General features: G+C 38.6%; 1 protein-coding gene across 2 annotated transcripts; it reads left to right on the forward strand.

Moving 5' to 3' along the window:
- The first annotated feature begins 2,529 nt into the window (after positions 1-2,529).
- LOC140239405 (proteasomal ubiquitin receptor ADRM1-like) lies at positions 2,530-14,861 on the forward strand. 2 transcript variants are annotated; one of them, XM_072319244.1, is made up of 11 exons: positions 2,530-2,837; positions 4,623-4,739; positions 5,101-5,251; positions 5,899-5,985; positions 7,342-7,408; positions 8,272-8,483; positions 9,268-9,306; positions 10,504-10,664; positions 11,684-11,789; positions 12,588-12,727; positions 14,255-14,861. In XM_072319244.1, the coding sequence occupies exons 1-10, from the start codon at positions 2,634-2,636 to the stop codon at positions 12,722-12,724; spliced, it is 1,281 nt and encodes a 426-aa protein (XP_072175345.1). In that variant the 5' UTR covers positions 2,530-2,633; the 3' UTR covers positions 12,725-12,727; positions 14,255-14,861. The 2 variants fall into 2 exon arrangements, with proteins under 2 accessions (XP_072175345.1, XP_072175346.1); XM_072319245.1 differs by having other exon boundaries at positions 11,687-11,789.
- The last annotated feature ends 3,814 nt before the right edge of the window (positions 14,862-18,675 follow it).

Genomic DNA, 18,675 nt, shown 5'->3' on the forward strand with positions numbered 1-18,675 from the left:
GCCCGCTTTCATAACATTTGTGGTAGGATCACAGAAACTAAGTGACAGAAACAGTGGATTAGATTTTTAAAAAAGAAGAAAAAAAAAAGAGCAAAGTCTGAATAACAATAACACAAGTTATAATACAATTTATTAGAAAATCAATGTCTACAGAATCTATCAGGCCTTTGTTTTGATGTCTAGTTTATGTGATAGACTTGAAAGGAATGTTTTATCAGAACGTTTTGATTTAATTTGTGTTTAATTTGGATTTATTGTGTTTCAGGCTGATGGAAAGGTTGAGTTAGGGTATAAGAGTAAAGATCAGAGTGACAGCACAACAATGTGAAAATAATATTATATACGATGAAGATTCATAAATAATATTTAAAGAGATTTGGCATAATTTTGCAGACATGCTTTGAAGACATGACTACACTTAGTGGAATAGCATGCAAAAAATTACAATAAAGTACTTCAGCCATGCAGCAAAGGTGCATTCAAACAGCATAACAGTCCTTGTAGGGAACTGTTAACTGTGGGGCACTCCTTGTACACAGTAATACTGTCGCGTTCGGGCTGGTCGCAGTTAGGGAACTGTGAGACACACAATACAGAATAAAAAATTATGTGTACCTTATATAAGTTTTTATGATAAGACAGACAAACTCTTATGTTACCATGGAAAATCTGACTCAACAAAGGAAAAAAAATCCAAAGAGATATTGAGACACTTAGTGATGATGATAAAATTCTCTTATTGGCTCTCTCTCTCTTTCTCTCACTCAATTCATCTGTTCTGTTCAGAGTCTCTGCATTCAAGAATTTTGTATCTTGAACAATGTAGGGTCTCCTATGCTTGCTTCTTCCCTTTCTTCTCCTTAATTCTCACATGCTTGACATAATTTTCTGACAATGTTGCATCTCCTGAGATGAACCAAGAGGGGTTGGAACATTTCATCAGTTTCTGAGAATGGAAAGGAACAGACCACTTGCTGAGGATTTCAACCAGCTCTCAGCTGAAGCAATATCTTTCACTGCTTGGATGGTGACTCATTCTCTCACGAAATTAAAGGGATCCCGACTCCAAAAATCTGTGTCTTCTCTGATGGAAAGAGTATTCGCCTTTTAGTATCAGAGATAATGGCAAACACTAATATCATGCATCTCCAGGCCAGTTGGTCTCACTGGTGCTTGAACCAACTATGCAGCCACACATGAGCCACCTCATGAAGCTTTGACCCACTGAGCTAACTATTCGGCATCTTTGGTGACGTCACATTGACTTTCATCGATATGACATCGCTCGTCCTGAGTAGTGCCTCTGCCTGGATACCAATTGGGGTCCTTAGCTGGGACACTTGTATCTGCTGCACGTCGATGTCCATCATGCCAAACTCAGCCGAGACGTTAGTGTGCTCGTGCATGACGAATGATGCCTGATGCTTGGAAGCTGCGATGAGGAAGTGGAGAAACCTTCGTCTGAGAAATGACATGGCTGCTTGCAGCTCTGCGTCCCCAGCAGATTGATCCATGCTGTTGATGATATATCTGAATGATCAGAGCATTTCACAGAAAAAAGTGAGGGCAAAGTGTCTTGATCATGCTAGATCACAGGCGCAGGCAGGATGGGTGTATTCAAATTTGGATATAAAGGAGCATTTACGTAGGTACAGATACTGGATAGGGATAGGCCTACCGTAATCATCTTTATTGTTGTCGGGGGGGGGGGGGGGGGGAGAAATTTACAGTCAGACAGTTTTATAATACACGTTGTATCATTCAATACTGACTTTACTGAGGTGTGTTGTGTTGCTTTGTTCAGTATCTTCAGTAACCATGATAACACATAGATCTATATAACATATTCCCGACGACAAGACACAGACCCATCTTTTGGTTGAATGACAAAATACCTTGTCTTGTTGAATAGCTCCACAACTTGGGTAGAGAGAGAGGTTATTTACTCTCTTCACTAACGTCACAGAACCAGCAATTCCTTGTTCAGGCGTATCCAGTCAGAGCCGCGGCAGAGCAGAGCCTAAGGCATGCCGAGCAACATTGTCTTTAACTGCACTGCACTGGAAAGGGATTGGCGACTCCCTGCCTACCAGGTAGTAGTTACCTTGGGCTGCTTCGGATCCCTGCCCTCACGCGCCGCGCGCGGGCAATGTCGGCTTCCTTTCAGCATGATCATCCGCTGACACGCAATACAGCTAGTGGGACTCGTTTCTCGTTATCTTCCGAAATCATCCTCGTAGACTGTTTGTCCAACGAAAGGTATCTTTTTTCCCCCAAGTATTTGTTATTTTAATTTTTTGTATGAAAACTATTTATATTAAATTATGATATTTTTGGTTCTTTTATCTATTTACCTTTTCTTGTTTAGAATACTTTTTTTTATTTTAATAAAAATAAAATAGTTTATTGAAAGCCTACGATTGAGTAGGGAGTGATCGGTGACTGTGCTTTATTCGAATGCATTTTGCATGGGCAATAAAATACTCGATCAGCGCACTCCCACTGCACTGGCGGCATTGCATGGATATCTGTACATGTATGTGGTTCGACTCACAAAGACCCTACTTACTATCAGAATCTAGCATTCTTCCAAACAACTTTGTAAACCTAAATCCATCTATTACGCAAACAACATGTCTGGGGCACTTTTTGGTGGTTCTTCAGCGGGGTCTCGTCCTTCCAGCAAGAACCTTGTTGAATTTCGCGCAGGCAAAATGGAATTGAAGGGTACGACCGTCACGCCGGACAAACGAAGGGGTCTCGTGTACGTCTATCAGTCAGACGATTCTTTGATGCACTTCTGCTGGAAGGATCGGTCGTCTGGAACTCTTGTGGATGTGAGACATTATAGTCCTAATATATTGTTTGTTTATTTTTTTTAATATCCAATTGGCATTGGCACCAACATCATTCATACTCTGGCGTTAGTCTCAAGTCGTCACATGCGCATGCATAGATGGTCACACTATTTTTACTAGAATTTTCTAGATCACCTAAAAAGATGCGGGTGAAGTTCAGATATTGCTAAATTCTGACAAGATCAAAGGGCAAAATGTAAGTGAACTTTCCCTGCTAAGCACATTCCATATTGTCTACTGAAAAAACAGATTCGCTTCATGACATTTTTGCGAACGACAGCCTGTTTTGCGGCATGGAATTCATCATGGCATGGCATGGCATTCAAAATGCTTTTAGTAGGGCTCACGTCCACACGGGTTTACAAATAATTCCCCATAGGGCATAGAGACGTGTGTTAAAATTCAAAATTCAAAAAATTCTGTAAAATAGCGGGGAGAAATGAGGTGTTTCATCTTCACTAACCTAGATTATTATAGATAAGTGAGATATACCCTTTCATCCATCAAATTTCCAAGGCGGGTTCTTTGGCTCAAACTCTGTCCACAACTTGCACAAGGGTCTGCAAGTGCAAAGCCAGACTACGAGTTCTTTTCATTCAAAAAATCACCTATTCTCTGTACAAGCACCCAATGAAATATAGTCCCCCTCAAATTCCATGAGAAAAGCTTTCATTTTCCAACCAAAATGCAGTTTGTAGATGAGTTCATACTTGATATCTACAGCTATTCACTTTTTTGCCAAACTGCATCATTGATTTTTAATTAATTTTTTTCCTCATTTATTTTGGTATCATTGGTACGAATTTGTGAAGGGGTCTGGGACATTCCATTTAATTTACAGGTGTGTGTGAGCCCTATACATTTATTTAGAGTCCAACCTTTTATAAAGCTAGACAAGAACTTTTTTGTATTATAATTTTGTGAATCTTAGTTCTTGCAAAATTAGAATGCACACAAAAATTTCTGGTTTTGGCCTTTTTAAAGTTTTAAACATAAACGGATCTAACATGTTACAGTTATTGTGTGATTTTGATAATTTTTCACAGCTTTATATGAGTATGGCCACAAAACTCACACATGTTCGCGCACCTACTGTAAAGATGCTGGTCTGTTGAGAATGAACTTATTAGTACCTGGAAAAACACAATAAATTTTACCGGTGATCACAAATTGCCACATGCAGGCGAGACACTGCCTGATATTTGCCTTGTTTTATGTTGCCCACTTTCAGTTTCAGATGTGGACGGGACTTGAGCACAGGTTGGTTGGTGGTTTATTTCCTAATATTACCCTTGACCTTAGATTGGTATTCACTGGTATTGGTACATGTAAGCAGGGCTGCACACTAACCCATTTTTTTTTTTTTTTTCTACTGGTTCAACCTGTCTGTCAGACCCTGTGTATACCCAGATTTTTCATTTCTTACTGGTCCATTCCTGAAAAAAGTTACTGGTCCGACAGTGATTTCTTACTTGTCAGGGACCTTCGGACCAGTGCTAGTGTGCAGTGACGATGTAAAGCAAAATAAGAGGGTGTGGATGTGAATACTAAAATATGTGAATATACTTTGTATACTGTACTATATTTGTCTACACGTAGCTCATAAATGGAGGCAGCCTAACAGGGTACTGGTACACTATTGTATTTTTTTTATTTTCACTTTCATGAGGAACAGTATATACATTGTACTGATAATTGGGTTCTACAATCTGAACAATGTAATTTATGTCAATGCATCACCCTTTGTGTTGTTGTCTTTTTCAGGATTTGATCATTTTCCCAGATGACTGTGAGTTCAAGCGAGTGCCACAATGCACAACAGGCAGGGTGTACATCTTGAAGTTCAAGTCCTCGGCTCGTAAATTTTTCTTCTGGATGCAGGTACACAGTGGGCTTACCCCCTCATTCTCCCTGGTAGCACCACTCTCTCTCTCCTGTACTTTAAGCATAGACATAGACCTACAAGTTTGATCATACGATCCTCCTCAGTGAGTTAGGACTGAAACTCTATGTATTATGACGATGATGGAGTCTGCATTCAGTAAAGTGAAGTAATGTACATGTATAAACACCCAGTGACCATTGGAATGAAAGTTATAGTGTTTGTAGTTTATATTGATATCGCGTAGATATGTCTTGCACAGAAATCCAGTCTGACCGAAGTTGGAGCATGGAACAATCATCTCTTACGTGGCTCTGAAACATTACCCTCTCAGCATGTCTCCATCTCATTTGTGTTCAGGAACCAAAGACGGACAAGGATGATGAGACCTGCCAGAAGGTCAACGACGTGCTCAACAACCCCCCTGCTCCGGGATCCAGTGGTCTCGGTGGGGGGCGTGGCAGTGGCGGTGGGCTACCTGCTGATCTGGGAAGTCTCGGTTCTGCTTTAGGTATACTAGATGAGTCAGAAAAATCATGAAGATTGCTTCCTTTTGTAATATTGCATGGTTTATTTCTTCTCTCACTCTCTCCCTTTCTGTTCATCTTCCATTTTTTTTTCTCTTAAATGCCATAGATGAAAGATAAGAGCATAAATTTCATGATTTTTCTCTAGAAATGTAAAATGCAAATGCATTTTTCTCAGAAAAGAGACTGTAGCATTTCTCATTTGTGAAGATGACTTCATGAAAGATGCTATAATCTTTCTACTAGTGGATCTATCAAGGTGCTTTTATGTAGTACAGATCCTAAGGTGTATGAATCTGATATTATTGTGACAATTTCATTCATATTATTAATTTCAATCATATTTCATAGTTTGTAATTATGTGGCATAAAGTCACTTTTTCAGATATGCTCTGACGTTCCCACTAGGCTTTTAGGATTGCAACCCTATTCTGCCTTGCCAAAATTACTAGAAACGTAAAGCATTGTTGTGTTTATTATCGCTATCATATTTCGTCTGAAGACAGAACATGTACGTACAACTGTCACAAGCGTTACTTTTACCTAAAATGTGGTTTCATGATGCTGTATCGTAGGACTATGACCACATGTAGTCACATTCTGTCTTTTGCCTCACAAACTTTGAAATTAGGTGAAGGAGGTCTGCAGTCTATGCTAGGCAACATGGATCAGCAGCAGATGATGCAGCTGTTGAGTGGGGGTGGTCTAGGAGGACTTGGTAAGTTTTACAGTGCAGGACCATGGCTAATTGTACATTGGAGATCGGGTAAAAAATGGGTAACAAATGTAGCAGAATGATCCAGGTACAAACGTGTAAATCAATGAGATGATATGTGACCCTGCATCACAAAACCAACAAAAAGTCGCCAGGCATGGATTTTTAGTTCAGAACAGATTCAGAAAGAGCAGACCTAAGCTTTAAAATGATGTGTAACTCAATAAAAATGGACTCTCCTATAAGCCTGTCTAGATGTTGGAAAGAAAGCACACACTCTGGAAAAGTGTGAACTGATAAAAGAGGCTCTAAAGTACAAGGTGTATTCAAGCGCCTTAATAATCTTTACCAAGCTGTGCTAGCTGAGCGATGAATGGAACAAAAAGCAGGATGTATACCACTGGACCAACAACAATATAGGGATTATCAGATCAAGTTGAAATTAAGCATGCTTTATCAACACATTCTGTTCATGATTAATGGCAACTATCAAAGTAGTAGCATTTTCCTTTCTAAAGTTGTCAGAATTGAAAGTGAAGAGTGTGTACTGGGTTTGTAAGAAATGAAAGGGGACTCTGCAAAGACAGCCCTAATCACTCTATTCTACCAAAAGAGTGTTCGAGAAAAAATGCTTAAAACACAATTTCCTGCTTGTTTTATGATCCCAAACTTAAGCATATTGTAGACTAAGACTTTCTCTTTCAGAAAATATGAAAAAGTCAAGATTGACCAGGTTAATCCATTTCACCTATTTTCAATCCTCACACAAAATCAGTGTGTGCGACTTTTTGTTGGTTTTGTGATGCACGGTCGCATATGGTGTTAGAAACACCAGGTCCTCACAGCTTTAATATGTACATCTATGTACACTATGTTCCTAATACCTCTGTCTAGTCATGATGACTATTTGGATAGAGCAGAGTTGCGTGTTTGAAATGCATGATTGAGATTAAATTGAGATATTAAAAAAAGTGGACAACATTTTGATTTATCTTTCAGGTCTAGCATGCATACTGGCCTCATATTGTCAGCTTACCGTTCACATGCATTCCAAGGTTGTGGGTATTAACAGGTTATGTCAGTGAATGCAATGATTCATGTAGTAGTATTTGGTATGTTTGTATGTTTGTTTGTTTGTTTTTGTTTTTGTTTACCACTTACTAGCACATTTTCAAAGACAAGGATCGTTCCAATGCTTTAGGTATTTTGTGATTGTTTGGACATGACATTCCTAACACAGACGCCAGTGGAGATTATACATACACGTAGGAGGCTATTTTTAGTGTGCGTAAGAAGTTTACATCATCTGTTGTCTATCATTTACCATATCTGTTATCACTTGGCTCTCCTGACTTGCAGGACCCCTTGGCCTTCAAAGCCTTCTTGGGGGAGGTAGATCAGGCCAAAGTTCTTCAGAAACATCGGCGTAAGTATCTTAGAATGAGTTTAAAAACTATGTGCTTCTATTTGCTATTTGATTTAATAATTTCTATATGATAGTTCCATGGTAGTACAGTGCTCACCCGATAATTAGGGACTGCGTAAAATAGTGGGAACTCTGTGTAAATGCAGAAAAAGGATGAAAAGAAAATGTGTAACAAAGTTTTACCATAAACGTCTATATTTTTGCACAATTAATATTTTGCGCTAAGCGGAACAAAAACATTCGCGGGTTCTTGAATTCATGCTGTGTGATCAATGTACACAATTCAACCTATCCAAAATGTGCAAAGGCAATCGCAAAAATATTTCTGCAGGTTTTAGAGTTTGTGCTAGCCAAGATAAAGAATTTGTGAAAGTTTCATGCACATGTTTCATGCACATGAAAACATCTGGTTTTATAGTATATTTGTATGATTGAGAGTTTTTCAGTGAGGAGAAATGCATTGGCCCGAATTCACGAAGGTGGTACAAATGAAACCATGGTTTAAACCATGGACAAAAAACATGGAGCGCCAAGTGTCGCACGGAATATTTCGTTACAAAGTTGGTCATTTCGTCGACAAAATGATCGTTTCGTTAACGAAATTATTTTTTTTTGTGGACGAAATGTTCATTTAGTTACAAAATGTTCATTTAGTTACGAAATGTTGTCATTTCGTTACAAAATGATCATTTCATCGACGAAATGACTGATTTCGTAATGAAATATTCCATGCGACACTTGGCGCTCCATGGTTTAAACCATGGTTTCATTTGTACCACCTTCGTGAATTCGGGCCATTGAGTCTTTTAGTAGGTTTGGGAGAATAGACGTATCACAGATATGTGTGCTGATGCTTGTTTCAGGCCATCCAGAGCCCAATCATCCCCAGCTGCCCGGCCGGCGACCACTTCGGCCACCCCGAGCACCACCGGCACCAGCACCCCAGCGACCAGTCAGAGTACGGCATCGAGCCAGGCAGCCAGGTCCGCTGCCGCCACCACCACCACCACCACGTCCAGCGGCCAGAAACCCATCCAGCTCAGTGATCTCCAGAGTATTCTCAGCTCCATGAACAGTGAGTCTACTTCATACTAAATCCAGCACAATTGTAACCAACTAACGAAAGCCTTCTCAGAGCTTTTGATTTCAAAGAGGAATTTCCTTCAAATGTATAAATTCAGTGAATGCAGAAACATTTATAGTGCTGATAAACATCAGTAACACTAGAGGAAAAGAGGACAATCCATTAAAAAGTAGTGAATTCTTGGAGTTTTGGTTAAATCCATGTGCAGTCATCCCTGGATATTAAAAAAGGATTACAGCAATTTGTGATTTCACTATAGGACAGTGATATTTTTAAAGAAGATATTAAGAGAATTCAACATATTTTCATTCGTCTCGTATAAGAAAAGAGTGCGTTACTTATTATCAAAAGGTAGAGAAAATATGTGTATATTGCAATATCATATGTCAGTAACAAGTTTCAAGAATGTGTACTTTTCATTAAAAATAATAACATGTTAAAAAAATGGTTTATTTGGTCTCATCATATTGTCTCGGATGATGCTTAAAAATTGGGTTGTTCATAGACTGTTCAATGGATCCATGTATCCATGGATTCATTTATATGTGTGATTGTGTAGCAATATACAAACAGAGTGTAGAGCTAAATCTGAATATTCAGACCATTGAAATCAATTCATAGGGTGGCTTTTATGTGCTTTGCTTTTATGTAATTGTCATATTTTGTAAAATAAATCTATTGAAAGTTAGTAACACTTGGGCACCATGTCTCTTTTACAGTAAATCAGCTGTGGTTAATATGTGTGCTCTCTGTTGTTCCTTTCAACGTAAAACAGTACCCAGTGATCCAGCAGCAGCAGCTGCAGCACAGCCAGGTAGGTGTCTTTTGAAACTCTTGCCAAACTTTCTGTCACATGTAGGCCTAAAGCTAAATAGGGTGGCTTAATCCTAACTAGGCAGGGCTATCATAGTAGGTAGGTGATAGAGCTGTTGGAGTGGGGGTGGGTGGGGGGGGGGGGGAGGTTGGTAGCAGTATCAGATCCATTTTTGATCATTTGGCTCCGGCATAATAGGGTACCAGGTAGTGAAATATTCCTGTTCTGCAGGATTGGATTTGACTCAACGCTTCCCATGAATGTGATAGAATATTTTCAACTATTTATCACCTACCCTCATTTGTAATTGATTGCTTTGATGCTGATTGGGAGTAAAATCTGCTCTTAGCCTTAGAGTGGAATGTACAGCACTCAGCCTACCTCTCTAAACTGCATCCATACTCCATTCATCTATAGATGGCTTTATAAGGACTGTCAGGGCATTTTTGGTCCTTAGATATTTGTAGCTATGCTTTCTTAGTGTTGTTCTGTGGGAATTACATCTATGTGTGCAAATTGCAGGCTGGGAAAGCGAATTCTCTCCGCAGAAATAAAGATGGGAATTGCATGCTATTCTGATACCATTCATGGCCACATGGCATGTACACTGTAGTATTGTGGCAGAGTGGTACATTTTACTATTTAATGGACTCCATTTCTGAGCATTGCTGATAAAATTCTATTAGATATGAAGCATTTGCAGTGCCCCAAAAGAAACTTAAAAGCAGTGCAAATCTTTTTCATATACTGTATGAAAGTAAATTAAATATGACTTGGTCAATCGCAGTTACGTATAGTCAGTTCACACATCATGGACTGCCATAGACACATGTGTCACGATTGCATCGGATACAGGCGGAGCATTTACAACTATGTATATAAACAGTGTACAAGTACAAAATGCATACTTTACCTGTTGGGCAGTTCTGGTAGTATGGGGCTGAAGGCAATTGTTATATTATTCCCCCCCCCCCCTTCAACCAATCACAATTTAGGATTCATCAAAATGAGATATATAGTGCCCAAGATAAGAATGTGATTGTGAAGTGATGGTCTTCCTCATCTTTAAGTGATGTTTTCAGTGAGATAATACAATGCCCACGAGGTAATACAATTTTCAATGAGGTAATACAGTGCCCACTATAAGAGTGTGATTATAAAGTGATGGTTTTCCTCACCTTTGACCTCTGTTTTCAGCCGTAGACCTGAGTAATCTGATGTCCTCTGAGGCCATGACCCCAATCCTGGCCAATCCAGAGATTCAGCAGAAGCTCATCCCATTCTTGCCTGAGGGGGAATCATTGCCGAAAGATCCCGAGCAGCTCCGGGCTACCCTACAGTCGCCTCAGTTTCAGCAGGCATGTCTTGTTTCTTACTCCTTGTATAGAGAGATTCATTCTCTTCTTTTCTTTTCTTTTCTTTTCTTTCTTTTTTTTTTTGTTCAGCAGAAATGTGTAATGCTGAAGTGTTTTTATGTTTAGCCAGTATTTGAACATGCAAGTTAAAGTTACTATTCATCATTTGAAGATGAAACAAAAACCCAGCTTTAGTACTTCAAAATAGTTCTAAAACGTGAGTTAGGGTAGAAACAACCAACGTAAAAATGTTAATCATTGTAATCAATGTTAAGTATTGTTAAATGTACAAATGTGAACAATATTTGTAATGAAATTGTCTCTGGAATAAACCGTCTACAGTTATGATTTATTGACAAAGACAGTAAAATCTCATATTTTAGGCTGTAATGCAAAACTTTTATATAGTAGAATGTTTTGTGATGCAACTGACTTACACATGTGCATCAGGTGTGATAACTCAAAATTTTTTTAAATCACTGCTCCCAATGGTAAACAGTGCCTTTAAGGTCTGTTGAGTTGTGGTCATATTGAACAGCTAAATGCATGTGTAGGAGTCATTATGGTGCATGGTGTGGCTATAAAAGTGTGATTAAACAGTTTTCACTCAAATATGTTGATTGAGGCATTGCTGCTGTATCATAAGGCAGATTGTAGTAACAACATGGAATGAGTACTGGCTTAACGAGATGGTGGGGGGGGGGGGGAGTAGAGCGGAATTCGCCCCCCCCCCCTCAATGTTTTGCGCAATAATTCTGCTCTGTGAGAAGACCTCACTGTGAAACTTCTTGACTTTTTTCTTTCAAGTGTCGTGCAACTTTTGAGACCAAATTTGCAACGTCCGTGCATACCGTTATGAAGCCATGCCCATCTTTAACGTATAACGGCATGTCACCCCAAAATGGGCACAATTTTTGGATTTTGTGTACATTTCCTGTGGAAATTGACGACTGTGAGGTGGCTCTTGTGAAGTGACTCCTGTGAAGTGACTCCTGTGCAATTCCCTGTCATTTCTCTCCCAGCAGGCACTGGGCATGTTCACAGCGGCGTTCCAGTCGGGGCAGCTTGGGCCACTCATGAATCAGTTTGGGCTGTCGACTGAGGCCACGGAAGCTGCCAACAAAGGGGGTGAGTAGATTACCACGTACGCATAATAATCTTACAGTGTGGAAACTTTACAAATCTCATACAGTGCACTCCCGTTGTAACGAACACGGTTATAACAAAATTCCGGTTACAACGAAATAAAAATTCAGGCCGCAACATTACCGGCTCTTTGTTTTTTATTGTTTATTTGTTGGGTTATAATGAAATTTCGATAAAATGACGACTTCGTTATAACGGGAGTCCACTGTAGTGTAATACAAAACCAGAAGTGAATCAAAAGAACATGTTTCTTTGCATTTAAATTTTGCATGCAATGTTGATTGTGTGAAAATGTCTACATTTAAAAGTATTTGTGTAATCTCATATCTCAAGTTACTTAGTGCCTACAGCAGTCTCACACTGTTGACCCAGTAACCAACCTAGACTAAACCCAATATCTAAACTGACATAGACAAACAGCTGACATTCTGACAGCCTGTAACAGACATATACCCATGCACACAAACATCCTGAAACAGAGCTGCCAATAATCCTGTATTCTCCAGGCATCTTTTTACAGATTTTGATGTCTCCTCCTGTCTAGATAAGGGGATATATGAAGCTCTCTGATTTTGAAATTACTTAACTACTTAATTACCTAACTACTGTGACAATTAAAATGGACCTTGTTTGCATATCAAGTTGCTCACTGTATCAGGGTACAAAGTATTTTATAAAGTTTGGACCTGAAAAGTCACCATGTTATAAGAGTGTTTAGTTATATCCGCTCTCTTTGTAATAAGGTTATATCATTGACTCTCGTCATATTTTTCCCTGTAGACATCGAGGCATTCAGTAAAGCGCTGCAGGGTTCTTCGAGCTCGGGGGCAGGTTCCAAAGAGAAGAAGAAGGATGACAAAGGCAAAGATGACAAGGAAGGGGACGGCGGGGACGAAGAAGCAATGAGCCTCGACTAGATTGTAAGTGACGACTCAGCTCAATACCCACAAAAAGTAGACCAGCATTAATTGTCACTTTTCTCCATAGAGAGCTAAGAGTGCTCTAAGCTTTCAAATGATAAATAACTCTGCTTAAGACTGGAATGCCCCAACCCAGTTAAAAAGTCATTGTTGAACAAGAGAGTTGGGACATGCTCTTTCACAGAAAAATGAGAAAGAAGGATTTTCAAAGATTTTGGTCACTGCAGTGTGCTGTGCAGAAAGTATCAACGAAAACCCAGTGAAAGCAGCACCTGACTGATAAAATATGGACAGAGGAAACTGTTGATATCTCAGTTTACTTTTTGTTTGAGCTGCCAAATTTTGACAGTAGGTGGAGAAAAGTTTGCTCTCCCATGTAAGACAAACTTAAAGATTTTGAGTTTGTCAACCCAAATGATATTGTGATGCATTATAGAGAATAGTAATCTGCAAGGTTTTGTGGGATTTGAGCTGGGTGGTTACAAAGCTGGTATACAATGTATATTCTCTCTTTTTTTTTGAAAACACTGAATATTGTAATCACTTCTTTTAGCCCTATCCCCACAACATGTACGCACTGCTCAACGTACGTAGAGAGTCTAAAGTTCCAAACTTGTGTTGTAATATTACATATCCACATGGCATGCTTGTCGAGTGACATGAGTTACTGGCAATGACAGTGAACACTTTTTTTTTCCCTTTGCTTAGTAATGCTGTGAGGCCAACTTAAAATTACTGGAGATTATGTAGCTGTCTTAATCACTGTTGTATTATAAGGAGACTCCTTGACTTGTTAAAGCTAAAACATAGTTCTCAGAAGTGCTCAAAACTTCATCTTCCACCATTTGGAATTTACTTGCAGTACATCAAAAGGGTCTACCAAGAAACTTAATACCTGGCTGATGCAATTTGCTGGGGTGATGAGTTGTTTTGGATTATTTTGAGATCAAAAGTATAGAATAATAAATATTTCAATTGCAGTACACAACTTTTATTCCAGAATAGCCCTCCATGCTCAGCAGTGTGGGACTGTAGAATGTTATGTGATGATCAGTTGTGTCCTTGCTGTCATATTTTCTAACAAGCTTCATGTGATTCACTCTAGCGCGAAATACCCCTGTGGCCGGATTTGTCGATTATCGATAATCAATCATGAAATATTACGTAGCAACCACGATTGGGTAAGTTCTGATATTGTAGACTTATTGCAAACCATTTGGGCTAATATTGTGCATTTTCAGTGTTACCCAACTGAAATTGTGTTCTAACGCAGCGTTAGTCCACACATTCCTTATGCATACATGTACATTTTAGAGGGAAAATCAACAGTTCTACAGGCATACAAGAACTATGTTTTGGCTTTAAACTTGTAAAGGCTTTTTCCCACATTGTCTTCATGAACTTCACCATCATCATCTATCATCATCATCATCTATCATCATCTATGTTGTTATTGTTATCATATTATCATATCTTAAAGTTCCTTTTGTTTACACACTTTTGGATTTGATGTTTGTTTTCCTTCAGGGCCCTCTCATCAAGACCGCTTTGCATGGATGCATAGAGAAAGATAAATTTGCTGAAACTATTTTACCCAATGCTGCCCAGCAGTGGTGCCCCAACATTACATGCTATTGTTGTTTGCAAAAGAATTATCAGTGTTAAGATATACAAGAATAATAATTATATCATCACTATCAACTTGTTTTTTAAGTGGATTTCTGGTTGAACAGTCACAATATCTGACTTGCCCTGTACTGTCAAAAGGCAAAAACCAGGGTCAGTCAGAAATTCACTCATAAAACCGTCCTAGACTGTCACGCTTGTCACATCTATAAAATGAAGTTTATGAGGAATTACATGCATGCGTACATCTACTTGAGTTCATGACATGTTGTTCTTTTAAATTCGAGCTGAAACACATTTTTGACTTGGTAAACGTAGTTTCCTTCTCAAACCTTACATTAGAAGTGGGGTTACTTAGTTTTTGATTTAAGAAAAAAAAAATGTGTAAGAAAAATCATATCTTCATTTCAAAGAAAATGTAGAAATTCCCTTTGCAGTTATCTCCAAATGTTGCAGCAGATGAAATATGTCTGAAGAGACAGAATTAAAATTGGAAGAATGGAAGAGACATCGCTTGTTTTGTCTTGTGTCTTTGTATAATTTTTTGTCCTGCCTTTACGATTTTTAATCCTTTGTGCCATTATTTGAATGTTGTTTGCTGATGACCGTGTGTGGTGTCCAAATGCTATTTGCCAAGCTGTTCGTTTGTTCCATTGGGATTTTATTTTCCAACAGATCTTTGGAAAAATCATATTTTCTTTGTAATTTTGTGCATGCAGGATTTTACGAGTTGAATCGTACAGCTGTGTATGAATTTATATTTAAGTTGGCTGCTCCAGGAACAAACATATTAAATAGGAAAACAGCAAGAAATAAACCAATGTGAGAGACGTGTGATGGTGTCTTGGAACCCCCCCCCCCTAAAAAAAACAAAAAAAACCAACAAACAAACAAAAACCAAATAAACAAACACAACAACAACAAAACAATGAACAAGCTACCTAAACCAAACCAACACAAAACAAGAATATATCGCTGAATCATTTACTGTGTGTAATTTTGTCTCTTACCACATCAGGAACTTCTCCTGCTAAAGGTCCAATTCAAAGTGCCATCAGTTTTCTTTTTGAACTATGAAACTCTTGCTGTTGACTGCACAAGCCATTGTCGTCTTTCAACGACATCAGTGGAGAGGATCGAGTTGGAACATCTTTGAAGCACAACTCGGGCGTGATACTACATGTAGATGTAGATCATTTTATGCCAAATTGCAGAGTGTTCGGGGATAAAGAAGTGTGTATGCATACACGTAACAGTAGTGTAGTTGATGGTTATTATGTCTTACCAAGGAGGTTCTAGAGAATGGGAGTCACAACCGTCTTGTTTCCTTTGCTAGATGTTTGAAGCCGCCGCTCAAAAATATTTAAAGCATGTGCAAAACAGGATCTGCCGCGCAGATAGGAAGACAATTGACTCGTGTCTCATTGCATGATCACTAGCCACTTTCAAAGGAAGATATTTCTTTGTGATGGTAATTACTTTTCGCTATCCCTTCTTATAAAAGGTAGGTGGTACAGACATGAGGATGCGCGAATAGAAATTGAGCAAAAAATGCTGAAATGAAGATGAAAATTACTCGACTGGGCATATGCGGGCACTAATCTGATATATCTATCAATAAAGAATTATACTTGAAGATTATTCCATATTAGTTTCATTTGTGGAAACTAAGCGGAAAAGTGATAAAACCAACTTTCCAGGATGGTACAGTTTTAAACATTTTCACATGATACAGCTCAGATTTACACTTCTGCGCAAATTTCTGGACGGAAATGTCTTTTGTTTTACATGCTTTATCATTAATTGAAATTTCATTTCATTTTAATAATAAATAGATATTAAACAAAATATGGCCAAAATTATGATAACGTTCAAAATGAATCTTCAGAATGCTGAGCAAGACGGCGGCAAGGAACATCGATCATCAAAGGCACAAGTGCACCTGTGGAATTCCTTTGTACATCAATAGAAATCTGACCACTGTTTGAATAATCACAGCCAGTTGGAACTCCTATGTATAAAACCTCCTTGGTCTTACAGTGACATTGTATTATGAGCATGCATTAAAAGTGTCTAAAAGAGTCTGTGTTCCTACACTGTACATGAAGTGATGTTTGCAGGATTACCCAACAAAGTGGATATGAGCATAGAAGCAGGAATTTGGTTATAGAAAGACAGGATGTTGATCGACGACAATGCAGTCTCTTGGTGACGACAAAATGCATCTTCAGGAGATTGCAGAGTGTGCAAATTGCCAAACAGCCTAGTGTTTACAGCTGCCACCAGTACTTGCATGTATAAAGGTCCTAAATTTTAGTTTTCTGTTCCTGATTGATGTGTTTTGATTTAAAGCCTCAGTCTGTTTTCCAGTGTTGCTGCGTGGGTAGTCCATCTAATTGCAGGGCTTCTTTCAATCAGACAAAGGCCAGGGTCTCAAAACACGCAGAAACTCTGAATTTTCTCGTTCGTGAGACGATGCTCCTAATGATGTTTGTCGGATAATGGTTGACATGGGTGAGGCAATTAGTACAGGGCAGAACAGGAAAGGACTGGCAACATGTTTATGCATCTCAGCATTACATTTCATGCGCAAAGTACGATGCAGCCCAGTTGGCTCAAATTCCGCCATCGCATTCTTGTGGCTTCTTGCATACGTTGGTCCATTTGGCTGGAGGATGGTTTTGATTTTTTTTTTTTTTTTTTTTAATAAAAATTAGTGGTGGTGTCGTGATTTGGCATGACTTACCAAAATCACAAATTTAAGGTTTCTCTGCACTGGAAAATACAATATCAGAATGAACAAACAGAACTCTGAGAAAAAACTGACTTGAGCGATTCTTCACTCTTTCGTACTGGAGAAATTGTGTACACAATTGGATGGACCTATAGGCCCGAATTCACGAAGGTAGTACAAATGAAACCATGGTTTAAACCATGGACAGAAACCATGGAGCGCCAAGTGTCGCATGAAATATTTCGTTACAAAATCAGTTATTTCGTCGATGAAATGATTATTTTGTAACGAAATGAAAACATTTTGTAACTAAACGAACATTTCGTCGACAAAATGATAATTTTGTTAACGAAATGATCATTTTGTCGACGAAAAGACCAATTTCGTAACAAAATATTCCGTGTGACACTTGGCGCTCCATGGTTTTTGTCTATGGTTTAAACCATGGTTTCATTTGTACCACCTTCGTGAATTCCGGCCATTTGCAGTGCATTGATGATCTTTAATTTCATCTCACCCTTTTGTCTCTGTCGCGGGTTGCACTCTTAACAAATTAAGGTGTTCTCGCTAATGACAATGTACAACACTTCAAAATCATTTTGTGAGCCCGATGCATGAAGTTTGCATTTTGTTTTCATTCATTCAAACTCAAGATATTTATCCAGCCATCAGTGAGACACTGAAGAGAAGTAGTATGTTCAGAGCTGAAGCCAGGTACATTGCTTATCTTATAGTTGACGTCGATTGTGGCATGCAGTACAGCTCTTACTGAGTGCACGGACACTTTAGAGCGCAAACTGTTGCTACAAGTAGTGTGTGACATCATGTTTATAGTGACTATTGTCGATGATGTAACATGCAGCCAGTAAAAAAAAAAAATCAACACACAGTTCTCAACCAATGAGGTCGCAGGATTTTCTCTCCCTGTTCTATAATGCATTCACTGTGCGCACACAGATATTGCCATGGTTACAAGCTGTATCATCCTCATATGCATCCTGAGCAATTATCTTGTGACAATTCAGTGGAATCCCGTTATGAAGTCCTCGGACCGGCATTTTCTTTCGTTATATTGACATTTCATTATAACCGAACAAATAAGCTATGGAACAAAGAGTGGATAATTTTCCGGGCTGATTTTTTACTTTGTTTTAACCGGAATTTCGTTATAACCGTGTTTGTTATAACGGGAGTGCAATGTACCTCCTTCACAACAAAGCACACAAAACATCAAAATAACTGAAACATTTAGAGACCAACAATCTTTTGTGTCACAGCACAATCGTTTAATGTGCAAATGGTAATCACATTCATGAAATATATAATTTAACTATGGACAAAAATATTCACAATCATCTGTAATAAACATAGACTGAATTTTTCTCTCTTCAATACATTTCCAGTACATTCAGTTCAATTTCATTATTCCACATACAGGATCCTGTCATTTCAGGTCACATTAGAAGGCAAATAGTTACATAATGCACATGATGGATGGAGGCATGAAAAACAAACAACAAGCAAACAAACAAACAAACAACAATCAGACAGACAACAGACAAACTACAGTCAAACAAATATACAGCCA

Source organism: Diadema setosum, chromosome 16 (assembly GCF_964275005.1).
Source record: "Diadema setosum chromosome 16, eeDiaSeto1, whole genome shotgun sequence".
Lineage (NCBI taxonomy): Eukaryota > Metazoa > Echinodermata > Echinoidea > Diadematoida > Diadematidae > Diadema > Diadema setosum.

Bases quoted from the DNA above. Each gene is read 5' to 3' on its own strand.
- LOC140239405 (XM_072319244.1), top strand. From the start codon at position 2,634: ATGTCTGGGGCACTTTTTGGTGGTTCTTCAGCGGGGTCTCGTCCTTCC. The intron at 8,484-9,267 runs GTGAGTCTACTT...AACGTAAAACAG, and splicing joins TATTCTCAGCTCCATGAACA to TACCCAGTGATCCAGCAGCA. The intron at 10,665-11,683 runs GCATGTCTTGTT...TTTCTCTCCCAG, and splicing joins AGTCGCCTCAGTTTCAGCAG to CAGGCACTGGGCATGTTCAC.